The following is a 26,395-nucleotide window of genomic DNA, read 5'->3' on the forward strand; positions in this document are numbered from 1 at the left end:
TAAATTAGCTCATATATTCCCTCTTCTTCTTACAGCTTATCTCAGCTATTCTTAGGTGAAGAGGTCATTGAGGAAGGGTATCTCCTGAACGCCTGAAAATAGCCTAACAAGTTTTGGCAACACCTCTCATGTGCCAGGGCACATTTTGTGATCCTCAGGCCAACTAGAATAGTCTGTCTGAGTCCTTCAGGCTCCAGAAGAGGACGACCTCATCCAAACTGCATGTGGAGAATGGTTTCTCATCTGTGTGAACTTCCAAACTGTGGCTGGAGAGTGGGACAGTCCTAGGTGGCCTGGGTCAAAAGTGTGCCAAGGATCATTCTTACAATTGAACAAAATAGAAGGCAAATTCCAGGGGCCCGGCAAGGCTTCTTGCACTAGTATCAATGTATCCTGTAAAACCTCCTATCAACACAAAGAAAAGACTTGTACCAATTTTTTCTGTACTGCTTGCTTTTGTCCTACGAGCTGTTTTCCTTTTCCCAGAAAGAAAGAAAAATGTTCACTACTTATAAAAGCTGTGCTGAAGTGGAGCACATCCACATGGCTTTCCTTTGGGTTAAGCTTATGATTTCATACCTATCACCTGTAACCTTAGTTCCCCAAACCTGCTGACTTTCAGCAGGACAGCCAAAGGTGGGACTTGGGACTATGAGTATGGACTCATGTAAACTACAGCTAGATAGATTAGGACTTTTTAAGGCAGCTAAGGAACTAAGTGCCCAACTCTCTTCAAACCCAAAGGCTCTACCTGACCCACATTGATGCAGTATCTCCAAACAGCATCACTCTATGTTCCAGCATAGATGAAGGGCAGGATAGCTAAGGTATTATGTTTGTTTTTTTAACAGCCTCCAAGCATACTCCATTAATTACCTGGATCTCATGGAAATAAAGAGTTGGTCTGAGAGTCTCATCTACATAGTCGTTTGTTAACTTCTGATGAAACAGAGCTTTGTCTGCTTATCTCTCTGCCAAACAAATAGGGCAAGGCCAGCAACTGAACCTCATCTTTCACACTACTCATCTGATTCAATCAGTCACATATTGTAGTTGATCATTACATATTCTAGATAACTACTTGCCCACTTTTCCGTGATGTGAAATGTTTGCTGCACCAGTGTTAATGGGAAGAAGGAGAAAACGTAAAGCTTCTTCTTATCCCAAACTCCAGTGACACCATATCTTTCTTATTGGCTTCATTGATGTAAAACTGGCAACAATTTACCAATGTGTCTGGTCCATAACCAACAGGAATAAAAATTCTCTCTAGAAATAAAACATTTTCTTTATTCTCAATATATAGCCATCATACCTCATTCCCCATGGCCCATTATGATACAAAAGCTTCCAAGTGAACCAACTTCACCACCTTATTTTTTGTCATTATGACTTCTGAGTCCTCAAAATTTGAACCTAGCCTTCCTTCACAAAATCTTTGACTTCACTTACTCAGTCACATAATTCAGGTCAAAGGTCTAGCCCTTACTAATGTTCACGGATGTTCCATGTTTCTCAGGACCTACCTCTCAAACATGGCCACCACCAGCTTTGACTCACCTATCTGATCATATTCATCCAGCGTCTCATTTGAAATATAATGTGAATGGACTTGGGAATGAGCTGGCACTTCTAGCCTACTGTCTTCAAAGCCACTGGAGGAATTCCTAATTAGTCACCAAATTTAAGGGAAAATGTAAACTTTGAAAACTTTGAAAAACAAACTTCACCATCAATTCCAAAAATCTCAACTTTAGACTGATGTCCTCAGGGTGGAAAAAGATCCATATTCATTTGATTCTAGCGATAAAACTGTGATCTCATTTAATAGCAGGGTAAATCTGGATGCAAATTTAGTTAGTCCCTACAATTTCTCTTTGGTTGAGGGCATAACTTTAGATTTACACATATGTAACAGATTATGAGCTTTCTCCCATCTTCTCCAATGCTTGACACGATATGTATTTATAGCATTATGAATGTAATAAGCAATCATCCTGTAAAATAGGAAAGCAACTCCAGAAAGTAAGTCATTGCCAATAGCAAAGAACGGGTTAGTTAAAAGGGTAGTTAACTGTCTGAAATACGGAGTGGTTAACAATACTTCAAATGGCTGTTGAGAGAATGCTTGTATTTACTCAGAGGTCAATTATTCACTCATAAATTCCTCAGTTTAATTTCCTTGTAGTCTATTTCCTCTATTACATATTCATAATCATCTTCTCGTAAGTTCTCCTCCTACAGCTACTAATTATTCTCTATGTTCACCACAAACCTTTTGTGCCGTATACATAGTGAATAATAATTTCTGTAGAGCAGAGATTTTTTTAATTAAAACAATTTTATTTAGAAATAAATGCAATAATCATCAATTAAATTTAACAAATAAGGAGAAGGCATTAAACGAGCATGCCAATCAGGACGCTGAGCTGAAATTGAAATGATATCAGTCATGCTTCTGGTGTTTCAAAGGCTTGACTTAATCAATATGAAGTCTGCAGGTTTTCAGTAAGGGAACTATTCACACACCTTTTATTTCTCTGGAAGCTGCAGTTATCAGCTCAGTACGTGGAACAATCAAACAGCTTCTCAGATACTGTGGAAAAAGGTGAGCAAAGAGTTGCTCCATATAATGCGCTTCTGAGAATCAACAGAGATGATGTCCCAGACATTGCATGGTGTCTTCAATCCTCCTTGTGAACAAGATCAGGTACAGTGAACCTAAGCACTTGAAATACATCACTGAAAGCATGGCCTCACGTTCTCTGGAGACTCAAAACTATTTGTTTCTACAGGTGATAATCGGGCATCCTTCCTTTTTCCATGAGGATCTTCCAAAAAAAGGACACAGAAGCCTTTTAAGGTCTGCAGGGGAGATTTTCTGTGTCAACACTTCCTTCTCCATTCTATTTAATACATAGCTGAGAGAGAAGGACATGGTCACCAAGATACTAGAACTAGTTCAAGAAAAGTAGTCTGGTGGGTCTGACATAGTACTTTGGACCTTGTCTTCAGAGGAAAGGGGTAAGAAACTTGGAACTTTAGAGCTGGATATCGTCCAAGCATTTACTTCATATAGTTACAGGCTACATAGGACTGAGCAGTTACACAGAATCATTACATACTGTAGTTACACGCAACAACAAAAAAAAATGCGAATGCATTAATATGCATCTTGCCAACTGTGTTTGAAATACCTATTTGGCCCTTTGCAGGAAAAAGAAATGCTAACTTCTACTGCAGAGAAGTTTCTTGTTCCACAGGCTGGATTGTGTCCTAGAAATATCTTACAGATCTTAATTCCAGAATTGTGGCTAGACAAACAAAACTCCTATTAAAGTAAAACACCTATTAAAACACCTATTAAAGCGGCTCTAGGAGCTTGATACTTCAGTATTTCAGGATCTATACATTACAATATAATATACTATATCATAATATATAGCAAGTACCACTGAAGTTGTTTTGTACTGGTTAAATAAAGACAAAATAGAGGATGGACACAAGAGTCCAGAAACAGGCACAAGGAATGTGTCAGTAGCCAGTAGCCAGTATTGCCACCTGTGTAGAGTCTAACCTGTCTATGGTGTTTCTGTGAGGACTGCAAGTAGAAAATCCCATCTCAGTATCTCCAGAGAAGGAAGAAGGATCATGAGGACAGAAGGATGAATTGTCAAAGGATAGGCCAAGTACAACCGAGAGCTTATTAAAAGGGAGGAGGATGGGTAAGCAGGGAAACAGCTTGCTAGGCTGGTTCTTTTAAAATGTAAGGCCAGATCCTCTGTGTAAATTAGCATAGCTCCATTGACTCGGGTTGACTGGTTGACTTCACTGGCTTTATGGCAGTTTACCAGCTGACATTCTAGCCCATTAACTTGAAGCATTGCATGTTTTACCGTGAGCTTGGTCTTTGTTCTGCCCCCACTCTTTTCCCTGCCAGAACTGACAAAATTCTTCAGCTGAAACATCTGAGGAACGACATCTCATCAAAGATGGATGTTTCCATGGAAATATCTGTTTCAGTTGAACTTTTTTGAGTCTTTCACAGATAAAATATAAATAACTGGTTGGACAAGTTTTCAATAAATCAAAATAGAAACTTTGCTGGAGAAGCCGAAATGTTGTTCTGGTTGTATTTTTCCTTTTCTTTAATAAAGAACATGCAATGCCTGAAGAAAAGAAATGACCAAAATGAAAATTTGCTGAAAACTTTTAGGAGTCAATACCATATATCAGGTTATTCTCCCTCAGATGCCCACATTTATAGGCCTAAGGGCAGGAAGAGCTTGCAGCAGCAAATGCAAGGCAGATGAGGGAGAGAGAGGCTTCCCTCTAAATGAGGGCCTTTTCTCTGCATCTTCTCCCTGCTCCTCCCTTCCCACTCATTGCAGCTAGTGTTCAGACTGTAATCTGATGGAAAAAACCCAGAACAAGCTGCGCCTCCCCTGCACCAGCCGTTGCTGATAGAGAGATCCTGTGACATGAATCTAGAGGGTTTTTTTCTTGTTTTGAGCACTTATTTACCCATACAAATGGTCTGACATTTAATCATATGTGGAAATACATTCCATGGAAGAAACTACTGTTACTGCTTCCCAAAATACAATCTCAAGGAAGAAACTGGTTAAAGAAGGTTATGAAAGAAGGTTTGAAAATGATTTTCAAAAAAGTGAATACATAGAAAAAAAATGCAGACTTCTGTTCAAAGTCATAATGGAGTCTGATTGCAATGGATGTTGGGTACCTACATCCCTAAGAGTCTCTGTTGAGACTGTTGAGAGTCTCAGCCAAGAAATATTAGTGAGTGTAGGAACACACTGCAGATTTTGCGGATATCCTACTACCTGCACATTGGCTAAATAATCCCAGGAAAATAGTGCGGGGGGACCACTTTCAGATGTCTTACCCAGTATATGGAATGACAGCCAAGGCTGGACTTTATAATACAAACATATTATTGAATACAAAAGCTTCAGTAAAATATTTCCAGGACTTTACCTTACCTCCACTACCCAGAAAGTCTCTCTGTAAATGAAATATCAACTTCATCAATTTCTGCTTCTGGAAATTCAGCATCAGCTTCCTTGGCACAGTTCAGGACAGCAAAAATGTAAGACGCCTCCTACGACTGGGGAAGACAGCTAGAGCTACCAGCTGCTCTGAGCATTTGTAGAGGAATACTTGGGGACTGGATTGCAAATATACCGATATATTCTATTTTCCAAAAGTATGTTTGGCAATATACAGGAGAACTGCTGTTAGTGTGAAGCCTCAGTTGGTAGGTTGACTAGAGCAGTGCATAATCCTACACATGGATGAATACGGTCACATTATTTTATTGCCATGCATAACGTACCATAAAGAATGCCACTTGAGTTAAGTTTCCCACATAAATAATGAAAGAAATGTTTAAATCATTGCTTAGCTTTAAGCAGCAGTTAGCTGCTGACCAGTGTGGATATCCTATCTGATGGAGCTAAAGAAAAGACACGTAGCTTTGTCATCACTGCCAAAGTGATTTTGTGCAAGCAAGTGCTAACGCAGAACGAGACAAGAACTACTTATTCTGGGAGAGACAAACTCCAGCTTTTCCTCTGAGCTAGTTAGGTGAGGTCAGCTGGATGAAAAAATAGTGTTTGTTAAACCATAAATGCAATTAAAAGCAGGGGACTGCACTAGGGAAAGGTGTTATTCAGTGTGTGTGTGAAGGGATGCCAGAATCTGGCTCTGAATAGTTTTGATTAACAAACCAGAGTCTGAATTGTTAGAGAACTGTTCATTTCGTTAAGCCATTATTCACGGCCTGTGACTGGTCATAAGTAATGTACTGCATCTTGATGAGAGGATTGAAGCCTACACTGGAATGATGAATGCCTGACAGCAGATAATGAATAGTGTACTTCCCTCACAATTCACAAATGCTCTAGGGTTTCTGAATTGTAAACTACCAGGCCAACTCACTGAACAAGTACATTGAAATAACATTCCCAAGAGCAGCAGGATTTCAGCCCTTACTCTGTGGGGTAGAATTTTATTTCTCTAAATCAAAGCAGTATGGGTCAAGCAGATGTCTCTCCTAGAGCTGCTTGCTGGTTTGCTCTCAGGACCAGGCAGTCTGCAAATACAACCCAACCTTGTCAGCCTCAAACTCCTCCTTACGGAGGCAACTGAGAAGTTCCTGGGGAAGTCAAAACCCACCTCTCCCAAGAGGCAGTACCACCCCATGACCCAGACACTTCCACATGTAGTTGGAGTTGCACGAACGCTTCCAAATAACAACCCACATGGTCACATGAACAGCAGCCAATGGAAGCCAAGTAAGTCATTTATCAATATAGTGGCCAACATGCTGTCTTAATTATTTAACTATTCTGGTAAAAGCTAATGCATAAAGAACTTAAATGGTGCATGGATTTTGGACAGGGCCTCCAGCCAAGGGGAAATTTCACAAAAAATGCCAGGCAGTTCAAAGTCTTCTCTGTGTGCAGATGGGAGCAGAGTACACTTCTGCTACACAGAGCTGCAGGATGACTAGCCAGGGTCAAAGCATTGCAAATGATGCTTGGACCAAGCAAGTATTGTGACAGCATTTTCCCATTTAATCACAGTCTCTGGACACCAGTTTGGCTTGTACCCAGTAATATATTTCCCCAATTGAACTTAATGCAAGTATGCAAGGAAAATGTTTCATTTACTGACCTGAGGGAAAGGGAAATGTAGAATAGCTTTCAAGTGGAGCTTGCCCTGTGGAGGGGAAATTGTCAGAGAACTTCAAGATGCTCACGTTGCAGCTGAACATCTGAAAGACAAACATCTGCACAGCACTTTACCCATGACAGGCAAGAAGAATTTCATTGGCTTGAGATGTCTGGACTTCACGGGTTGATCTTTCAACTAAGCTGAAGAAACAATTAATTGAATTAATGGGGCATGTCAGCCTCCAGAGTGATCTACACCCTGCAATTGTGTGAACTCTGTCCCTCTGGTAGGCCTGCCTACATGTCTTCAGCAAGTAATTCCACAATCTACTTGCTTCCATTTACAGCCACGTCTTCGTTAGCTGTAAATGACAGCAATGGCAGTCATTAAATTGGTGGCTTGGGACAGCCTTCAGGTTGGGAACGGCTTATTCAAAGAATGCAAGAATCCCAGTTCAACAGTACTCTGCTGGGATGGTGGCTTCAAAATAAACAAGCAGAGACTTCCCACTGTCGCAGTGAAACAGCATCAGTTACATTTTTACACTTGGCTCCTTGTTAACAAAACTTTGCACTGCAGTTGCATGAGGCAAGAGTATACACTCTGTGAGTCCTTTGCGTCTGCTTACAATGCTGAGTTTTGCATCCCAGTGGGCAGTTCAGTGCTTCTGTTTCTGATGGGTGGGTAATAGGGCCAGAAATCGTGGACTTTGTCCATCTTCTGGGAGCAGAACACAACTTTTCACACAATACCCCTTCTTGTGATGTTACTGGGCCGACTTTCAAGATCTCAGAGGGCAACTTTATCTCAAACTGGAGAGGTAGCAGACTGGGTAATCCCAGCCCTGCCAGAAATTGCCTGTGTAACCATGGTTAAATTAGTCTCTTTGTGTTCAGTTTTCCACATGGAATTATATTTTCTTTCTCCGATGCTTAATCCAGCTTTTCTACTTACACTGTAAATCTTTCATCTGTGGAACAGTTCTTACTATTTATTTATACAGAGTTTAGCACAGTGTGACTCTAATTTTAACAGGGATTTTTAAGCATCTTGATCTCACAGATATTTTTATTAACCTCAAATGCATCCCTTTCCTAGCTGTTGCACTTAAATGCATCTTCCTGATGCACAGACCTTTCTGTTACAGATATTTATCATGCAACTTGTTTTGTGGCCTTCCTACTGGAATACAACTTCTATAGGGTAAAAGAGTAGGATATTACTCCTTCAAACTATTTGGGGATGGTTAGTGTCTCCTGGTTTGGGAGCTGCCAGGAACCAGTCAAGCAGCAGCACCTACTCAGCTTTGCATACTCATGAAAGCAAAGTTATGTGGAACTCCTGGTGTCCAGTGGACTCCGCTTCATTATGCACATGGCAGAAAGGACAACTGGGGAAGAGAACAATACTATTTCCAAGCACAGCCATTGAACCTCTTTAAATTTTCTATGCTTTTCCAATACCTAAAGCTCCTTCCCCAATGAATGCCACTACGTTTGTTTGCAGCTCTCCAGCAACAAGGTGCTGAAGATTACCTCACATTTTAAATGCACTTCTCTAGAGGCCAGATGCCAGGACTGAAATGCTGACAGTTGTTAGAAGCTTTTCTTTAAGGATTTTCTATTTCCTACCTTTTCTGTTGTACATTTTCCTTTCCTTTACCTTACTGCTTCCTCCATCTACCCTTCTCCCTCTTGGCTTGTGTACAGAATTCATATGTGCCTAAGGCTCCCTTTTGTTATGTCTGCAGATACTCTCTCCTCTTTTTCCTCACTCAAGCCTACCTACTTTGATTCCCTCTTCTGTACTCGAAGCCATATGGACCGTCCCCAAAGATCATAAATGTTCTTACACATTCTTGACACTCTGATGTTCCACTAGCAGCCATGTGAACAAAATTTTGACAACACAAATGGTCACAGAATGGCAAGTAAGCAGAGTCCACAGACTTCAAAGAGAATTTGTGGTTTTCATGCTAGCAATTTCTGTGGTAGTCATTCACTGTGAGTTAGGTCTAACAATGGTCTTAACCAATCAAGCCACTTCACTTTCAGAAGCCAGCCCACAATTAAATAAGAAGGCCCAACAGGCTCTCAATGATGCTGCAATAAGGTGTTCTCAGGTGCTTTTCTAGGCACAAAGCCAAAAGCTCAGTTACTATATATGCAATTTGAAATGAACGGCATAAAATTATGCACTGACTGGAATTTCTCATTGCAATTCTTAATTGTTTTGACTTTATTTTTCCAACAGTCAGCAGGTTTTTCTTCTGAGAAGTGCTTTTTCTTTTTAAATTAGACAGCTACTTACCATGACTATCAGTTTATTCAGATGATTGGACATTAGCATTTACAGCACCTTTCGTGTTCCTAACTCCTCCTTTTCTGTTACTCAGTAAGGCCAAATTCTATTACTTTTATTCACACTATTGCTTTATTTCATAGCTACACTGATGGTTTCAATACAGTGACTCCTAGAATAAATTCCTACTTCAGTGTGCCATGATGACCTGCTTAAGATCTTGCTTAAGGCTGTTTCAGGCCTCTGTGATGTATTGCTTACCCATGATTTCATTATACCACAAGCAAGCACTTTTGCACAGCTCATCAGCCAGTTCTCCCAGAATCTAGACAGAAATCTGTCCATGTTTACTGTGCTTAAAGGGAAAGCATAACTTTGTCACTAACAAGACATGCACCTGTCTTTGCTGTGATTACTTTAGCAATCCCATCAGGCATGTATCGGTAAGAACGGTATTCATTATGATGTTTCAAGGAGGCAAGTTTTATATGTGCTTATGGTTGTGCTGGTCAGTGGCTCACTGAATCATATCACATCAACATTCCCCACATTTTGGGGATAAAATATAAACTTTCAAGTTCAGCAATTGAATTAAGAATTCAGAACTGTCAGTATGAACATACAGAAGCATTTAAAAGTATGAACTTTGAAGTATGGAAACATCATGTACCTGTACTTTATCCCTCCAGGGAAAGTCCAGCCAGTTCAGCAGATTGCTTTGAAGTACTGGGAAGAAATATGCACCTGAGCTGATGTATTAGGCAGAACTTAGTTATGGAGCCTTTTCATAGAAATCTCTTGGAACAGTCTCGAGTCTAAATCACAAAGAAAATCAATAGTTTATCAATCATTTCATAGAAAGGATATCAAGAGTGCAAAGTCAAATCCTTTACAGTTAGGGAATGCCAGAGTTAAGGTGATCACAACCAAGTCTGGAAAGGACAAGCTACTACATTTGATGTCACATAGCCTCAGGGGAAAGTACAGTAACTGGTTACCCCAGTGCCCTATAAAATCTAGTCCCAGGCCTTCCACAGTTGCTATTAATAGGACTTATAAACAGCCAAGGAACCATAACATGAGATTAGGTGTTATTATACCTGTTTCACAGATAAACTATCTGACAGCTACTAGAACTGAAATGGAAACCAGGTCTCTACAGCCGTATCAGCAGGAGCATTGCTGCAGGATACTGAAGAACAGAGTGCTCATAATGGGTATACAGCTTTTAAGGGCAAAGTCATATTTTAGCCTATTCTATTGCTGTGCTCTTATGAAACAAAACATACATGCAACAGTGAGGTCTTGCTACTGTTATGCATCCACTGTGATCTCTTGATGACACTGAGTTCCCACCTCTCGTCTCTGACCAACAGCTGTATCAGCAGAAAGCAGTATGGATATGGATACTCATATAGCATGGATATCATCTCTATAAGGCTGTAGACAGACAAGCAATTACGCTACTTGAAGTTGCTGTTGCCTCCTAAATGGTTGTAGCTGGCCTTCTGGCTGAGATTATTGCCTTTGTAGTTTGAAAGATTCAGAGGAGTAAGCCCTAATCTGTTTTAGGCCAAATTACTTAGGTGAAAGAATTTAAACAGGTACCTTGAGTCAGCTGGTCCTGACTGAGTGGGAGTTCCCTTACAAACCTCTCTGCCAGCTGAATTCTGGTGGCGGCTCACCTCCAGCTCTAAGATGTTGATGAGTACTTTAGGGCAGTAGGAGACCGTTTAAACTTGAACGTCTGAAGCAGAAGATGTGACTAGCATACCCAGTGAATGGGAGGCTTTCATTGAAAAGGCCAGAACACAATTCAATTGTTTGCTAAAAAAGCAGCCTCACTTGCAAAGGCATATCATCAATTAGGGAAGACTGGATATGTCACTTGTAGGTCAGCAGGTGATGAGCTATACAGACGCTTCTACGTGTAGCTCAGCAACTGAATCCAACCCAACACTAAAACTATAGGCAGGCCTTTCAATTATATGTTTGCTTCACATTAGGTTGAATGCTTTTCAGGTATTGCTTCTCATGTGGGTGTCTAGCATCTGGCACAATCAGGCCTCATCTTAGTCAGGTCCCTTAATCAAAGTTTGTGGAATAAGAGCGTACAGGGAATCTGGGTTGAACATAAACTATTAATGCTAGTAAAAGAAAGCCCAGTTACCTTGTGTTCGGTGCTAATTTAACCCAAGTTAAGGACATACCTTTTCTGCACTCATATGTACAGAGAATGGCAAGGAGAATAAACAAAATGAGAAACCAAAATTTGCAATGTAGTTTTTTCCCCCAAACCCTTTAGTAGGGAGCAGGGAGGGAGACAATTTGTGTTACAGTTTCTGAAGGTGAGTTTCATGGTTTTGATCTTTCTGGGGTTCACAGCACTACTGATTCCTCCAAAACAACTCAGCCTGACACGGACAACTCGTAATGTTAAAGTTAGGTATAGTTATAGTTGACTGAAAAAAAAGGTACTTAGAACAGAAATTGTTATGCAACTGCTACTTTATGAATTGCTGCCAGATCTGATGATAATACTAAAAGCAGCTGCTTTCTTATGATTGATTTGGGTACTTTTTTAATCCTTCTGTGGCAGGACAATAGTATGCCCTAAATGATAGCATTTCTGGTGTTTCCGCATTTATTTTTGTCTCTACATGAAGAAATAAACACATTGTATTCAAAGGCACAAAATCTTTGGAACTCACAACATTTGGTGAAACTGGAATGGATCAATAAGTACTAGTTTAACAAGTTCTGATTCTTACATGCACATATATTTCAAAAGGGAATAGCTACATTCCACTTTGGAGAAAGTAGAGCCCCAGCACACTTATGCTATACTGTTTTCTCACCAAAATCTCTCAAGCCATATCAGATAGGTCACCGTGCTGAAATCACAGTTATGTTTCAAGTAGATTGGGCTAACTTTATGAACACATCATAAAATGGGAACTCCATAACTTTCTATTGACACTGTTTTACTACTGCAATTTACCATTGTAATGGCACTATTTAGGAAACAGTGAACGGACTGCAATGATATAATTAAGGGATAATCTCCATCGCTGTGAAGTATACAAAGCAATAAACAGCTGCCAAAACTGATTAATAGCTGAAGTGAAGTTGAGGCATTTAATCAATCTAATAAACCATTTATTGCAAGAATGTAGTGGCTTACACTAACTATGAAGCATTTATCTTATTGATATGAACTGCACTATTTTCCTTTCTTTAGGATGTAATATCATGAGACCTTGATTGTTCTTCCATTAAAGTCAAGGGTAAAACTCCCATTGTCGGCCCAGGGCCGAGCCTTCACTAAGCTGATATCAATGAAAATAAATGCTTCCTTTTAATGTACAACAGTTCTGCTAAAAACTTTTTTTTTCCTATTATAAAACATCCCATGGCATTGAAAGGGGGACACGTTCTAGTGGCAAGGACAAATGTCAGGAGTCATGATGAAAATCTGGATCTCCTACTAGCTTGAACAGCAATTTTGAGCAAAGTACTGTTTTTTCTGTGCCTCTAACCCCTGATCTTTAAAATGGAGATGAAACCATTCACTTATTCTACTGGATTATTTAGGATTTATTACACATAATATAAGGAATCATAGATAGAAGATACTGTACACACTTCAGAGTATCTCTAAAGTAAAAGCAGAAAGGAGACAACACAGACTGCTCTTAATTCTGTAACATCAGTCCTGTAACCAGTTCAGAAATGGGAGTGAGAGGAGGGAGGCTGCACAGCACTGGTTAGAGGAAGAGACCTGTTTCCTATGTTACTGTGGTGCTGCCAGCACAAGTACAGCTGAGCGCATACCTTCTCCACCTCCTAGTCTGCTATTGGTATCCTCCTTTTCTTGCTCCCCACCTTAGACTGGACCGGTAAAGGAGAAGGACATGACAGCAGCAAAGGCACAATCACAGGGAGAGTTATCTGCTCCTGGCACAGTCTCTGACCCTATTTCCACCTTATTACCACCATAAACGGCGGTTTCCGCCCTACACTGAAATAAGTATCAAATTCCTTAATAAAAATGAATAAACAGCTAGTTGTTGGGATGGAGTTTTACAATGTAAGTTGGAAAGTAAATCTTACCAATATTTAAAACTTACATAACACATTAGTTCCGGTTGAATATCGTATTTGCTGAGCCTTGCAAAACACGTTTTTTGTCTGACAAGATGTTTATATCTCCTTATCCCTGCACAGGAAAGAAGCATTAGAGCTCACGTTTTCCTAGCACAGACTATAATTGCTCTTTCCCTGCACAGATATGAAAGATGTTTTTAGTGCTGGACGATTCTCAAACTTACTCTGAATCAACACCTTTGTTTTAATGCTAGTAGGAAGTTACTTTGTTTTTATCCCGATATAAATGTTGATATGGAAACTCCTACCAAAAAATAACAAAGGTATGAATTTATTGTTTCAGCAAAAGTTTCTATGCAAATTAACCTTCAGATAATTAAAAATGCCTCCAGTGCCTGGGTGGGCAAAAGATCAAACACTCGCTGAGTTACAACATAGCTAGTGCTGTGATAAAGCTTCCTAATGGCTTAGAGCAGGAGCTCACAACCTTTTCAGGTAACAGGACCAATTCCATCAGCCAGCATGTACTAACTCCTATTCATCTAGGCCCGATCTAACCTGCAAGGAGCTGTCTGCAATTTCAAGACTCTTGTTTGGAGAAGCCAAAGCTAACAGCAGGTTCAAACTTGCACAATTGAATGAAATGCAAGCGGTGGCATTGCACTCATTCCCTGTGCAATGGTTTGTCATAAGACTAGGACGGGCAAACCTAAAATACAAGTCCAAGAAACCTGCAATACTGGTATCTCTGCATGTACTGCTGCTTAGGGAGTGTTAGTTTTGTGAGAGAAAACACATCTAGATTTCGAAGGAAGGATTTTTTTTTTTTTTGCACTAAGATGAATGCAACAATTTGCAGACACACAGCAAAATGTTTAAATATATGTTGACTGTAGGAATATACTTACTGAGAGGGAAACAAGGCTCTGGAGTTTTAAATACTTTTCCCCAGGAACTACTGGTGGCACTACCACAGATTAAAAACTCCCCAAGGCAGGGCCTGTTCTTTCTTTTTACAGTAAAGCACCACAACGAGAACAGCTACTAGCTGTTGCTAGAACTAAACACAGTGGTCGTTTCTGTAGCCTGGCTTGGCAGATAAATTGGCAAACGTTTGCCACTGTTACTTGAAACTATTCAGTTACATATATGAGACACTATATGTATGTATAAATATATATGTTTAGGGGAAAAGAGATAGTTGTAGCCAGTATTACACAAATTCATATTGCCTGGGTCTATGCCAATCACAATACATTTTTCTCCAATTAGTTAGTGGACTTCAAAAGGATATCTGCCTTCTCTGCAGCAGGGTCATAACACAGACTTTTAAGGTACATGAGAAATATCTTTATCCAGGAGACAAATGGGGGTTGCAGCTCCTTGGTTCTATCAAACAGGTAATACGCTTTCTTAGAGGGTTTCTCTTCCAATTTTGCACTCTGACAGATGCACAAAAGGGCCATTATTCTGGGCAGATTCACACTCCGATGCTCCCCAGTACCGTGCCGCTGACTCCGGCTGCGGGGGAAGACCACGACAAGTGGGGCAGACACATGGCAACCCTCTCCCCGATGCATCCTCCCGGCGGCCAGCAATCAGCAGCACTGGATGCCCTCACGATGCTCCAGAAAGAAAAGAAAGTGCTTTTTCTGAGAGAAGCTGCCCGGAATGACCGCCTTCGACGTTTGTCGTGCTATGAACGCATGAAAACGCTCCGGGGCACCTGTGAAAACATCCCTGCCCCCACGCGCCACATCTTGCCCCCAGGGCGCTCATACCCGCTCCACAAGGAGAGCGGTGGGATGAGCCTCGCCTGGACGCGGAGGGCTGAGAAAGGGGGACGTGGCGGGGACACCCCGCTCCCGCCGCTCCCGCGCCCCACCGAGGCCCACCCAGCCCCACAGGCCGCAGCCGCGGCCCCTCAGCGCCCCAACGGCCCTCGGAAGCGGCAGTTGGCCCCGCCCCCTCACCTGCGGGCCCCGCCCCGTTTCCGTTGGCCCCGCCCACCCGCCTGCCCTATATAAGCAGCCCGCGGGGCAACCGAGAAGCCTTTTGTAAGAGGCAACAATAGCGCGTCCCCCTCCCCCCGGCCCCGTCTCCTCAGGCGCCGGCTGCCCCGCCCACTCCCCGGGCTGGCGCGGCCCCGCCCCCTTGTTTACCGCGCGGCGGGCCCGGGCGCTGCCCGCGCGCCCGCCTCCATGTTGGAGCGTCCCGCGGGGCGGGGCGCGCGGGGGGCGGGGCCGCGGCGCCGGGCGGGCTGACAGGCGGCGAGCGCGGCGGCGGCGGCGGCGGGCTGTGGCGCAGCGCGGGGAGCGCGGCCCCTTTCCCCTCCCTTCCGCCGCTCGCTTCCCTCCTCGTCCGCGCGCGGCGGCGGCGGCAGCCCGTGACTGCGCGGCGGGGGGGGCCGGGTGTCGCCGCGCGGAGCCCGCCGGAGGGGGGTGGGGGGAGGGCGGGCCGGGGCGGAGGTGCGGGGGGGGCGCGGGGATGAGATAAGCGCGGCGGCGGTGGGGGGGCGGCGGCGGGTCGGTGCCTGGCGCTGCCGGGGGGTATGTAGGGAGCGGGGCCGCGCCGCGCCGGGGGGACGCGCTCGGGGAAGGCCCCGCGGGGCGGCCCAGGTGGATGCGGGGGGCGGCGTGAGGCGGCGGCGGGCGGAGGAAGAAGCGCGGAGCGGCGCGGGCACTTCCCCCGCCCCGGGGAGCGGCAGCGGCTCCTGCGGGGCGTTTTTCGGGCCGCAGGGGGCCGCGCTGCGCAGGGGGGGCGCGTTGTTTCGGGGGCCGCCGTCCCCCCCCTTCCCCCCCTGCTCCGCGGAGACTCGGCGCCTGGAGGCAGCAGCAGCAGCAGCGGCGCTACCGGAGGGGCCTCAGCGCCCCCCCCTTCCCCCCCCCCCCCGTGGCTTCGTTCCTGGAGGACTTTTTTTCTCCCCCTTTTTTTTTTTAATGCAAGTCTGCGTGTTGATTTTTTTTAAACAAACAAACAAACAAACCCGCGCACACGAGCCTGCCTCTGGGAGGGAAACAGCCAGGTGAAATCTCACTCGGTTTCCATGGACAACCCGTCCATTATCACCCAGGTGACTAACCCCAAAGAGGAGGAGATCCTGTCCTGCACTCAGGATAAAGGTGAGCCGCCTTCTCCGGTCCTTCTCTAGAAATCAGCGCTTAAAAACGCGTACAATAACAACTTGCATTCTTTGGCTGCCCTATAATCCTCTCGCTAGGCTGCTGGGCATAGAGCAGGGCTTGTATTTCGAGGGATGAGGAGATTTGCATGAAGATCTCTGAAACTGCTTGCTGGATGCAACTGGGAACTTGTTACAGTGTTTAAATATTAAGTTTAACCGGGACAAACTTAATATATAATGTGTCTGAGGACCGTTGATGTTACTTCTGTAAGGTTGTCACTTTGCAGCTGGTACCCTGCTCCAGAGGAAGGATACCTGTGCTGGATTTGCTAGAAGGTTTTGAAATCTCAGCTTTGAAGAATGTTTTTCTTCCTTGTCCTTTGGGAAAAAAAAAAGGATTCCTGATTTCTCTCTTTCTCTCTCTCCTTCTCTGTTTTCCCTGCTGCCCATTTAAAAATCGGACCGTGTAGCTTTTAGTCCCTGTTGAAGGATTGAGACTCTGAAGGAAATGCGGGCTACTTTTAAAAGTAGGAAGTGGAAACTACTCTGCAGATGAATAGTTGCTGCTTGCGCTAACGCTGCATTTTTGCTTGTGTTTTGCTTACTCCAAAATCAGATGGGTTAAGGCTGGCCAAAGGCGCTGCTGCTGCTTCTGGAGAGTCTAGCCACTGACAGTTGCCCTTAGCCTCGTTTCCCTTTGGAAGGTGAGAGGGGTCTGGGACTGTAGGTGGCTGTGTCCCTGTGGACAGCGGTGAGCAGTGCTGCGTGAGTAGAGGGTACCACGTAAGTGATGGGGTTCAAGTTCTTGGGAGTCGTTTGTGATTGTTCATAGATTTTTCGAAGCTATTTGTATGTTGGCTTGTCTGCTTTGTTGTGGGCAGTGTTGGTTTAAGGAAAAGGAAGAAAGAGCAAAAATTGCTTGTGTGTGAAAGCAGGCTGTGTGTGGTGATGTTGTCTAGTAGATACGGTAACAGACCTCCAAATGATCTTCTCACAATCAGACTGATATCTCTCCCCTTAAATTTAGTGCTTTTAATATCCAGAAAACAACTTCAATTTTTTTGTAGCTCGTCTTGTAAATAGTGAGGGGAGGCTGGATAGTTAGAGAAGTTGGTCCCTGTTTGATTATAACCATCACTTTCAAATGAAATTCTGCACGTAAAATGACTGTCTTCTGATCTCATGAATGCTAACTGCTGAAGAACTGTGGAGATGGATTAAAAAAAATTGTGCTAGTAAGGCGTGGGGGGGGTTATTTCAACAAAAGATTATTTTTCTCATTTGATGTAGGAGTGCTCACACAAATCTGTTATATCGCATATCATTTACGGAGTGATACATCCACCATGAGGCCTTGTTCATCTCAAGAGATTTCTGATGTTTTTCTCTGTTTTGGCAACATCAAACACTGGGTAGGCTACAGTAAATAAGGTACCGATGCTGTTCGCATGATGTCTTCTAAGACCTGTTTTGGAGCAGATTTACATGGTACAGCACTCAGATGTTGCTATGGTCTTAAAGGCCTATACTGTGAAGTGCTTCATTAGTACTGTTAGCAGTTGGTTGAAAATTTACTGTAAAAAAGCTAATTGGCACAAATGGAGGAAAATCTCACAGTTCAAGTGTAAGCATCCACATCAAACAAGTGTCTCCAAATCCTCAGTACATTGAGCCACAGTGTAGAAGAAATATGCATATAACTTGCATAACTATGCAGTAACTTGCATAATGTGCATTGTATTCTTGCTATTGGTCTGTCTGTGTTAGGGAGAAAATCACAATGGTCTTAATTGCATAGTAGGGACTTTTTAAGCTGCATATAAGCAGGGATGGGCTGGGGAAGGGTGGAAGAAGGGGAGTTAGGGTTTAAAAAACAAGAGGAAAAACCCAGCATAATCTTAATGTAGAAGGTAGTTTTTTTTTTTTTTGTGCAAGGCTTTTTCTTTTTTTTTAATTAAAGTACATGTTTTAGATCGACTTTCTTATTTCATAACGTGATAATACATGCTCTGTGTTGAGACTCTCTCAAGTCATTCCAGAGCAACTTTCACAGAAGGAGAATTGTAAATCTCTTGCTTCCTGGGCTCTGGAATGAGGACGCTGGCTGTTCGTACCTCTTCCGCTACAGGTTTTCCCTCTGCTCAAGATACGGAGCTTGTAGAAAATACGTTTTGTACCTACCTTACTTTTGTGACTGCATATCATGTCATTCACTTTTCTCTTAGATTTCCTAAGAGTTCTAGCAAAGCTTTTGGTTACCGTGTGCTATAAATGAGCCCAAAGCTGAGATGGTGAATACAGTGATGGCAGGGATTTTAAGGTTCTTAATGGAAGACTGTGATGTTTAGAGTATTTGCCACTAATTTTGATTAAACTGAATGTATTCATACAAAATGGCTAACAAATATTAGGACAAATTAGCTCGCGATTTGACTAATACAAGTGTTACTTGGGTTTATGTTCTCACATAATTTTGTAACGTAATAAATTACAACAGCACTATGCTATGTGAGCAAAGGCTGTCCAGTTTAATGAAAACCTGCTTTTCCCTCTGAGTTTAGGATCTGGCTGCAAAAACATGTTCAAAAATACCAAATATCATGTAGTGGTGTCAGGCCTTGGGGTTTTCTTAAGATTTTGGGGAGGCTTCTGTCAGTGTTTCTTGTGTAATTTGGACTTTTTCTTGTTTTTAAGCTAAAGAAAAGCAGCTTTACAGTAGCTGAGCAACTGCAAAGTAATGTGTGCATGTATTTTTTTTTTTTTAAGATTTTTTGAAGCTCTTAATCAACTGAGAGTTGAGCATTTGTCCTGTTTTTTGGAGGTATTTATGCTGTGAAGGAGCTTAATATACAGTCCATGCTTTTACCCAATTACTATGCAAAGATGCATATCTGGCAAGAAATAAGGCCTGTTTTCTCATAGTCATGGGGCAGTTATGTTTTCAGGTAAATATTGTGCTTTATAAATAAAAATATTGTCCAAATATTTTCTTGCTAATCCGGATATATTTAAAATGCACTATTGAGATAAATGAAGCTGTGACAACTTATTAAGGGACTAGCTAGTAATACTAAGATGGAATTGTTAATGAATTTATTTTTAACAAATAGTTAAAAATTCAGAAGGTGGGGAAGGAAAACACCCCATCTTGCTGTATGAGCTATTCCTTAGCATGTTGCCACATGGTGGTGCACTGTATTTAGTTGTCTGTCAATGTGAAGGTTGAGCATGGAAAGTTGATATAATCGCATTTTGTTGTTATTGCTGTGTTTGTTCTGAAATGTGTGTGGTGCTTATGCTCCTTGATGATTTTGGACCCTGCCTATGTTGTTGAGTTAGTGCTGGGAAATAGAAACTTACTCACACTGTACTACTTGGAAACACTATATAGCTAATACAATATTTTAAGCATTAATTTAACAGAGACTTTGATTCCCTGTTAGTTTCTAAGTAAGGAAAATAGCAGTTCTTCACAGAAATATTTTATGTTATGGTCATTTGTCACTTTTGGAAATTTGAAGCATTAACAAGATTTGTAACTTGAAATTAAAATGGAGACACAAGTATGCCAAAAGGGATTTCTTGTACCAGTGATAGATGTGAGCAATTAAAAAAAAAAATCTGAATCTCAGCATAATCATTTTTACAGATAAAATCAACTGTTTGTTTTATAATGAAATTACTTCTTATTAATCAGTTGAACAGTGACCTCTAATGTACCAGTTAGCTCTCTTGAAAACAGAATAAACAATGACAAGTCTCTGCACTGAGCATAATGTAGACAGTATAGTAACTGATGTGTAATAGGTAATCAGTCCAAAGAAGTATGTTTTCTTTTTTGACCTACGTGCTTTATTTTGATCATCATAACTCATACAAATTCTGTGCTGTTTGCAAGTTCATAACTAAGTTGTAGTGTAATAATATTCTAGTCCTTTCAGAGTTAACAAATACTCAAGATTGTGGTGCTTAGTTTTCTCTCTTCAGATACATCTTTCCTAACTGTCTGTAAAATCTGACTGTCAGCTGAGCACCTATCTTCACTTATTTGGAATAAGTGTATGTTTATTGTCGCTATAAAAATGTACTTCCTTGTGCAGTAACACGTCTGAAAAAAGGTTAAAAATGGAACCTGAGCTGTTACCAGTATTTTAATAGTGTAATTCCTCAAGGATACTTTCACAAAGAGGCAAACTTTTTTGTCTTCCCCTCTTGGAAACAAAATTAAAAAACACAAAAATAGGAACAGTGTTTATAATTATTTGAAGTTAGAAGTACTTAGGATCTTAAGTTAAAAGCCTATCTCTAGAATGCAATCAAAAATAAGTGTCTTTAATGGTATCTTCAATAAAACGCATTCTGAAAATACACAGAAGTATTTAGAATAGTCTTTTCTTTGTCATTAATTCATGACTTGAACATTTGAGGATGCATTAATATTCTTGAGACATTGTCTCAGCACATTTTTATAATATTAGCTACAATATTTGTACTTTAAAAGTAAGGTTAAAAATGTGGAATGTGGAAACCACTCCAGCGCTACATTGGAATGTGGATTCCTTGCAGAGGGTAAAGTTTTAAATCATTAACTAATGACATAGTTGTTACATAAAACCTACTGTATGGTTACTCTGGTTTCACGTTCCAGGGTGACTGTAGTAACCTATGGTAACCTAAGATTTGATTTAAGGTGGTAGTTAACAAGCTAAAGTGTACTGGCAGTAAAGTGAATAATAATTTGCATGAATATCTAATATTCAGGCAGTATCTGTAAGCTGCAGCATTATCATTTCTTCCTAGCTGCACATGTCATCTTGACTTTATATTTGTTTTAATGCAGTGATTTAACCTAAGTGTTCAGAAGTTTAATACGCCTTAAAAAAAAAAAAAAGTTGACCCATATGTTGTCAATTGAGTATTCAGCAATGCAAATGGCAACACCCTTTTCTGAGATAATCAGTACAGTGTAGCGCAATCGATGTTACGCTTCATCTTTCAGAATTTAGTCTGAATGTTGCAAATAAGCTCCCAGATAACTTGTGTACATTTGGTTCTTAACAAAACAAACAAACAAACACTAAAATGCTGAGGAAGTGAAAGTTGGTAGAAATGAAACTCACTTGTTTTGGTCCGTGTTGTTGAAAGAAATTGTGCACATTACAGTTTATAGTAGGTAGATAAAACTATGAGATGCTTATTTTTCCATTGTGGAAAGCTTAATTTATGAATTTTACAGTCTTGTAGAAGTCATTTTTCCAATATGAAAATGGCTCCAAATTAATACAAGCCCACACATTTTATATATGTCAGATCTTAAATATTCACTCTGTAAGCAAGTAAAGCTTTAATTTCTGATTATCAGAGTCATTGGCCATGACCGCCGTGGTTGGTGCTTTCTCTGTAGAGCAGCATTACAGTTGCCATTGAAGGCTCAGTTGCAGGCCTGGATTGTAAATGTTAACTCTGGGACTGAATTTGCCCATTACTCATCCCTACCTTATGAAGAATTTGTTTGAGGTAATTCCCATGGAATACTTTGGGTTATATTTGAAGTGTTTCTGTCCACAGACTTCAACTTTTTTTTTTAATAGGAAAAGCAGAGATAGTAGATGGACATATCACAGTTCCTAGAGTCTAACTCTGTAAATCCTACCTTAAATTTTTTCCCACTGTGTGGATCAAGAGTGGAAGATGTGGCTAGATCCCTTGTCCACCGCCTCCCTAGCCTGAGGTTGTATATTGCTGGGAGAGAAGCTAGGAGTGTGGTTGAGGGGATATATGGAGAACTGCTAGTAGAACTACTACGTGAGCCTATTTAGATGTTTAAAGACTAAGTCTGAATTGTTAATGAGGACTGACTACTGTTAGAGTCCCCTCACTGGAGGAGACCTGGCTGAAAAATCTCACGGAAATGCTCCGTATCGTCTCTGAAGTCATCACGTGGCTATTCTGTTGAATGATGTTGAAACAAGAATTTTCAGTGCTGGTCTTCCTGGTCAGGGGGCTTAGATGGAATGATGCGGTCGTGCATGGAAAAGCAGTGTAACCGCGGTTTTTGAAGTCTTGCTGAACTTCCAAAGCTTTTTTGTGAGGGACTGGGGACAGGCACGGAGGAAAGATGTCATTTGCGCTGCAGTGTAGTCAGTCATTTGTAAGAGTTCAGCATTAGAAATATTAATCTTCTGTAAATTCTACTTTTGCTGGGGATTGATGGGAGCTTTTTGATTTTTACTTGGGAAGGTTAGGGCATAAAGTTGACACAGATGTGACAAATAAGGAAAGCATGAGTAGCATCTAAGTAGATCAGAGTAAAATTCTGTTCTAAGCGGTGTACTGTGATATAATTTGGCCTTTTTATATTTCTAAAATGCTTGCTGCAAGACTAAAAGAATTGGTAAACCAGTCATGTACAGTCCATGCCTTTCAGTACCAGTTATTACTTTGTGATATATTAGTGGTAAAAATAACAACTTTAGACAAATGGGCAGAAAATGTTCTGTTTGTGGTGTTTGGCCTACAGAAAGCTTGTAGGCTTTATAAGGTGTTTTATAGCAACTATCACTTGCACAGAAGTGCCACAGTTTATTCTTTTTGTGCAAGATAATAAAATATGCTTTATAAAAGAGAAAACCATATTATTATAAGTGATTGGCTGTGCTGAGAACTAGAATTCCTTTATTCAGAAAGTTTATTGTGACTTAAATCTGAATAAATATATGGCAGACTTGGATTCTAAAGAACTTGTTTATTTAAAATGAGGGTGTTTGTTTTCCTATTCCTCTCTTTGCAGGAAAAAAAAAACCCTATTACTTCTCTTCTGAACATTGATTAGTGTAATTAAAGCCTGAAGGGGCAAGGGCAAATAAGATAATGCGGGCTCTATTTTGTGCAGAAGAGGAACTGCAAATGAAGGTTGTCTGATCTATCAGAACCTATGTATGTTACCTTTTAAAATGTTTGTAAAACTTCACAGCAGTGTCCTGTAAGAAACAAGTACCTGATGAATCTCAACCTGATGTTCCAGTATGTGTATCAGTGGTTTTGTTAAAATAATGTCCTCTCTCATACTGGTCAGTCAGTTCTGTCATCTTTTTTTGTCTGCTACTGTGGCAGGGCCTCCTTATTTTCTTGGTAGAAAGTGCTGTATTGATTTTTATTCACCCCTGTGCTCTCCCCTGCCTGCTGAGGTCTCTTGTTTCCTGAGTTGTAATTCAGGATTCCCAGCAGAACTAGCAGAAAAATGGTTCTTGTTGTTTCCTTGTCTACTGTAATCAGCAGTAAAATTTTAAACTTCCTTGTTTATTTCAGGATGGAGCTTTGCAAATCCGTCATCTCCCTCTTGTGTAACACTCCTCCCCTGGCCTCTGGGAGGAAGAAGGAGAAAAAGGGAGACGTGCCCAGGGTTCGGGAATGAACTCCTAGCCTTGCAGGACATTTCGGGGTAGATGGACTTCAGTTTAAATCTTCATAGCTGTTAGAAAGGAATTCTACTACTACAACAGATGCTATTACAGTGAGCACGTGTGGAAGAATCTAGGCATGTTTCTCTGAAGAAATATTTGAAGAACTCTTCTATATGTATGCATTTTATATGTAATTGTTCCAAGAATTCATTTAAGAATTTGCATGCAGTGCTGCTTTTCTTCTGTCCACAAATCTTTGGTTTGCATATATGTCAGAATATTTACATGCTTGCTTTGGATACACATGCATGCACATACATGTGGTTATCTGGGATCTTTCTAGCTGTCAGAATGCTCTGGTAGGGTTAAAATGGTGGATATGGGTTTTGAAGTCCTTTTGCAGTCTAAAATTTGCTTGACTTGTAAAGTTGGTGCATTTGGCAATTTTTCCTACTAATAGTTAAGATGAAGGTACTCTGCAAAGGAATGGTCAGTACTGACGTATTCGTAGAAGATATATAATATTTTGTACTTGCTTCAGCCAAGCACTTTGGAAGATCTAGTATTTACCACCTGGAGGAGAAGGGATATTTTAAGATTACAAAGAATCTCCAAAAGCTGTCACAAAAGGGTTACAAATTTTAGAGAGGCTTATGAGACTTCTAGTAAAGAACAGCAAAGTGAAAATTGATAAAAGATATATACATAAACAATTTGATTAATGGAATGTAGTATTTTTTTCAGGAGAAACAGTTTAAACAAATATTTTACAGAGACTTTTGGAGTGAACCTGTAGGCTTCTATATTTTTTGTTCTCTTCCTTGATGTATGTTGTTGTCTTGCCTTTCTCTCCTCTAATCTTAAGTTGGTGGACTCTTAACGGCTGCTTCTTCGTCCTCCCATGATGCTCAGAGGTGCTGGGTACTGGTGGCTGTTTGTGTGCTGGGATGGTTTTGGTGTGAGAAAGTATGGGAGATGCTTGGGGAGTGAAATGGTATGGTCATGAGGAACCCTGAATGATACTGTGTGGACAGATGGCCCCTAGCCAGTTGGCCAAAATGGCATAGGAGCTATCTGATAAGGAGAGAGATTCCTCTCTTTTGTTGTCTCCCTAATAAAATTAATAAAATAATGATAGAGGTCTTGCTTCTGAGGCAAGATCACCATTGCAATGTAACAGGAATGCTTTGGTTTTTAAGAAAGCTGAGAAATTTTTGCCTTCTGTTTCCTTTGTGGCAATTGTCAAAAACCTTGAGTGGATATCATGCTGTATTGAAAAGGAGGAGATACATGAAAGGTAACAATTAAAATAGAATAAGCGTGCCTGGGCTTTTCCCATAATATAACATGGCCTTCAGAATTAAAGGCAGAATGTCTGATTTGGCTAAAAGGAAGTGTTTGCTTAAGCACCATACAGCTAACCTGCGTAATCCTTGAGAGGATATTGTTGCCAAAATAGTTTACCTGGGAATTCTTCAGCGGGATTAACTGACTTCATTCGCATTTATACTAGCAAAAATAAAATTATAAAGGTACTGGTTGTATTTCAGCATCTGAGTTGGGTGCCACCTCTTAGTAAGGAGAGAAGGGGGGAAAACCCCCTTTGTGTAGTTACCGCCTGAGTATGACAAGTATCTGGAATTAAACTTGTTGTAAACTCTGGGCAACAGTTATCCTATGATAGATAAAAGCACATATAAACATATGTGATAGAAGATGATTCTTTCCGCTAAGTCGCTTGTTGGATAGCTGCCAACTCGTATGATTCTGAGAGTATGAAACTGTTATTGTGGAGAATCAGTTAGTCAAAAATGACTTAAAGTTTGGGGGTGGGAGGGAGGTTACCTTGGTCGGGGAATTAAAAAAGAAAAGGAAGAAAGTACCGAATGTGATCTTTAGTGCAATTCATTTGCTAATTACACATTGACATAAATTGAAAAGTCCCAGAAGGAGGGGGTTTTACGGCATAACTGTAAAACAATTTGCATCTGTGTAGAGGTCTGTAAAGTGCTTATCCACAAAGGAATGAGATTTTAAGTGGATTTGCTTAATCGGGTTTATCGTGAGTACATAGTTGTGGGACTCCTTTCTCTCACATTTCAGGATCCCTTGTCTTTCTGGAAGATTCCCTCTTGTTTTGGGATTAAAGATGCCTAGGAAGCAAGTATGGATCAATTTAATGAAGAATGAAAGTGAAACCTCAAGAAAGCAGGACATGTCTTTCCTAATTTTAGGGTGGATTTAATATTTAAATGTTTTTGGCTCCTAATTATGATGAAAAAACTGACATTTTCGTGCAGGCTCTTCCCTGAAATTCAAATGCCTTTTTCTGCCCTGTAAGAAACTTGAAACACTTCAACAAATTTTTGCACTCTGTGTTGAAAAGGATGCTAACAACTTAATTACACTGCCTGTCCAACGTTAATTAGTTCTAATACAAATAGCATTCATTTTTAGTATTATGACAGGCTTATAGGGGAAAAAAATTAGCAGACGTGTTGGTGCCCAACATGTTACTCTACACTTGCTGCCTGTTTTTCTTTAGTAAACATGTCATGACAGGAACAAGAGTAAAAAATTTGAACAAAACAGGAAATTAAATGGCAGTTTTAAAACTGGAATCTGTTCAGGTCTCATTCCTGTATTTACATGTTGTACTACTACTGCTGCATTTCTTTATAAATTACCCTTTTAACATCAGTCTGATCAAGGCAAGCGTGTGCAGAGAGCATATTGTTTTTAAAAATGTCACTACCTCGGT

General features: G+C 41.0%; 1 protein-coding gene and 1 long non-coding RNA gene across 7 annotated transcripts in view; one reads left to right on the forward strand and one right to left on the reverse strand.

The window, feature by feature from the left end:
* Nucleotides 1-2,322: 2,322 nt before the first annotated feature.
* LOC112980718 (uncharacterized) lies at nucleotides 2,323-15,351 on the reverse strand. Of its 4 annotated transcripts, XR_010387526.1 has the most exons (6): nucleotides 15,270-15,351; nucleotides 13,131-13,219; nucleotides 9,671-9,815; nucleotides 6,700-6,799; nucleotides 5,004-5,128; nucleotides 2,323-4,169 (listed from the first exon to the last, which is right to left on the reverse strand). It is a non-coding gene; the product is annotated as an uncharacterized LOC112980718 (long non-coding RNA). The 4 variants fall into 4 exon arrangements; XR_010387528.1 differs by lacking the exon at nucleotides 15,270-15,351 and having other exon boundaries at nucleotides 6,700-6,814; nucleotides 13,131-14,930; XR_010387527.1 differs by lacking the exon at nucleotides 15,270-15,351 and having other exon boundaries at nucleotides 2,323-2,921; nucleotides 13,131-14,929.
* Nucleotides 15,324-26,395, forward strand: part of CTDSPL (CTD small phosphatase like) — an 85,229-nt gene continuing 74,157 nt past the window's right edge. The window contains exon 1 of one of the 3 annotated variants that reach the window (XM_026096498.2): nucleotides 15,324-16,229. In XM_026096498.2, coding sequence (XP_025952283.1) covers nucleotides 16,154-16,229 — 76 coding nt within the window. In that variant the 5' untranslated portion in view covers nucleotides 15,324-16,153. The remainder of the gene's footprint in view (nucleotides 16,230-26,395) is intronic. The other 2 variants (XM_026096485.2, XM_026096491.2) reach the window with 2 other exon arrangements.

The sequence above is a fragment of the Dromaius novaehollandiae genome, chromosome 2 (assembly GCF_036370855.1).
Source record: "Dromaius novaehollandiae isolate bDroNov1 chromosome 2, bDroNov1.hap1, whole genome shotgun sequence".
Classification (NCBI taxonomy): Eukaryota; Metazoa; Chordata; class Aves; order Casuariiformes; family Dromaiidae; genus Dromaius; species Dromaius novaehollandiae.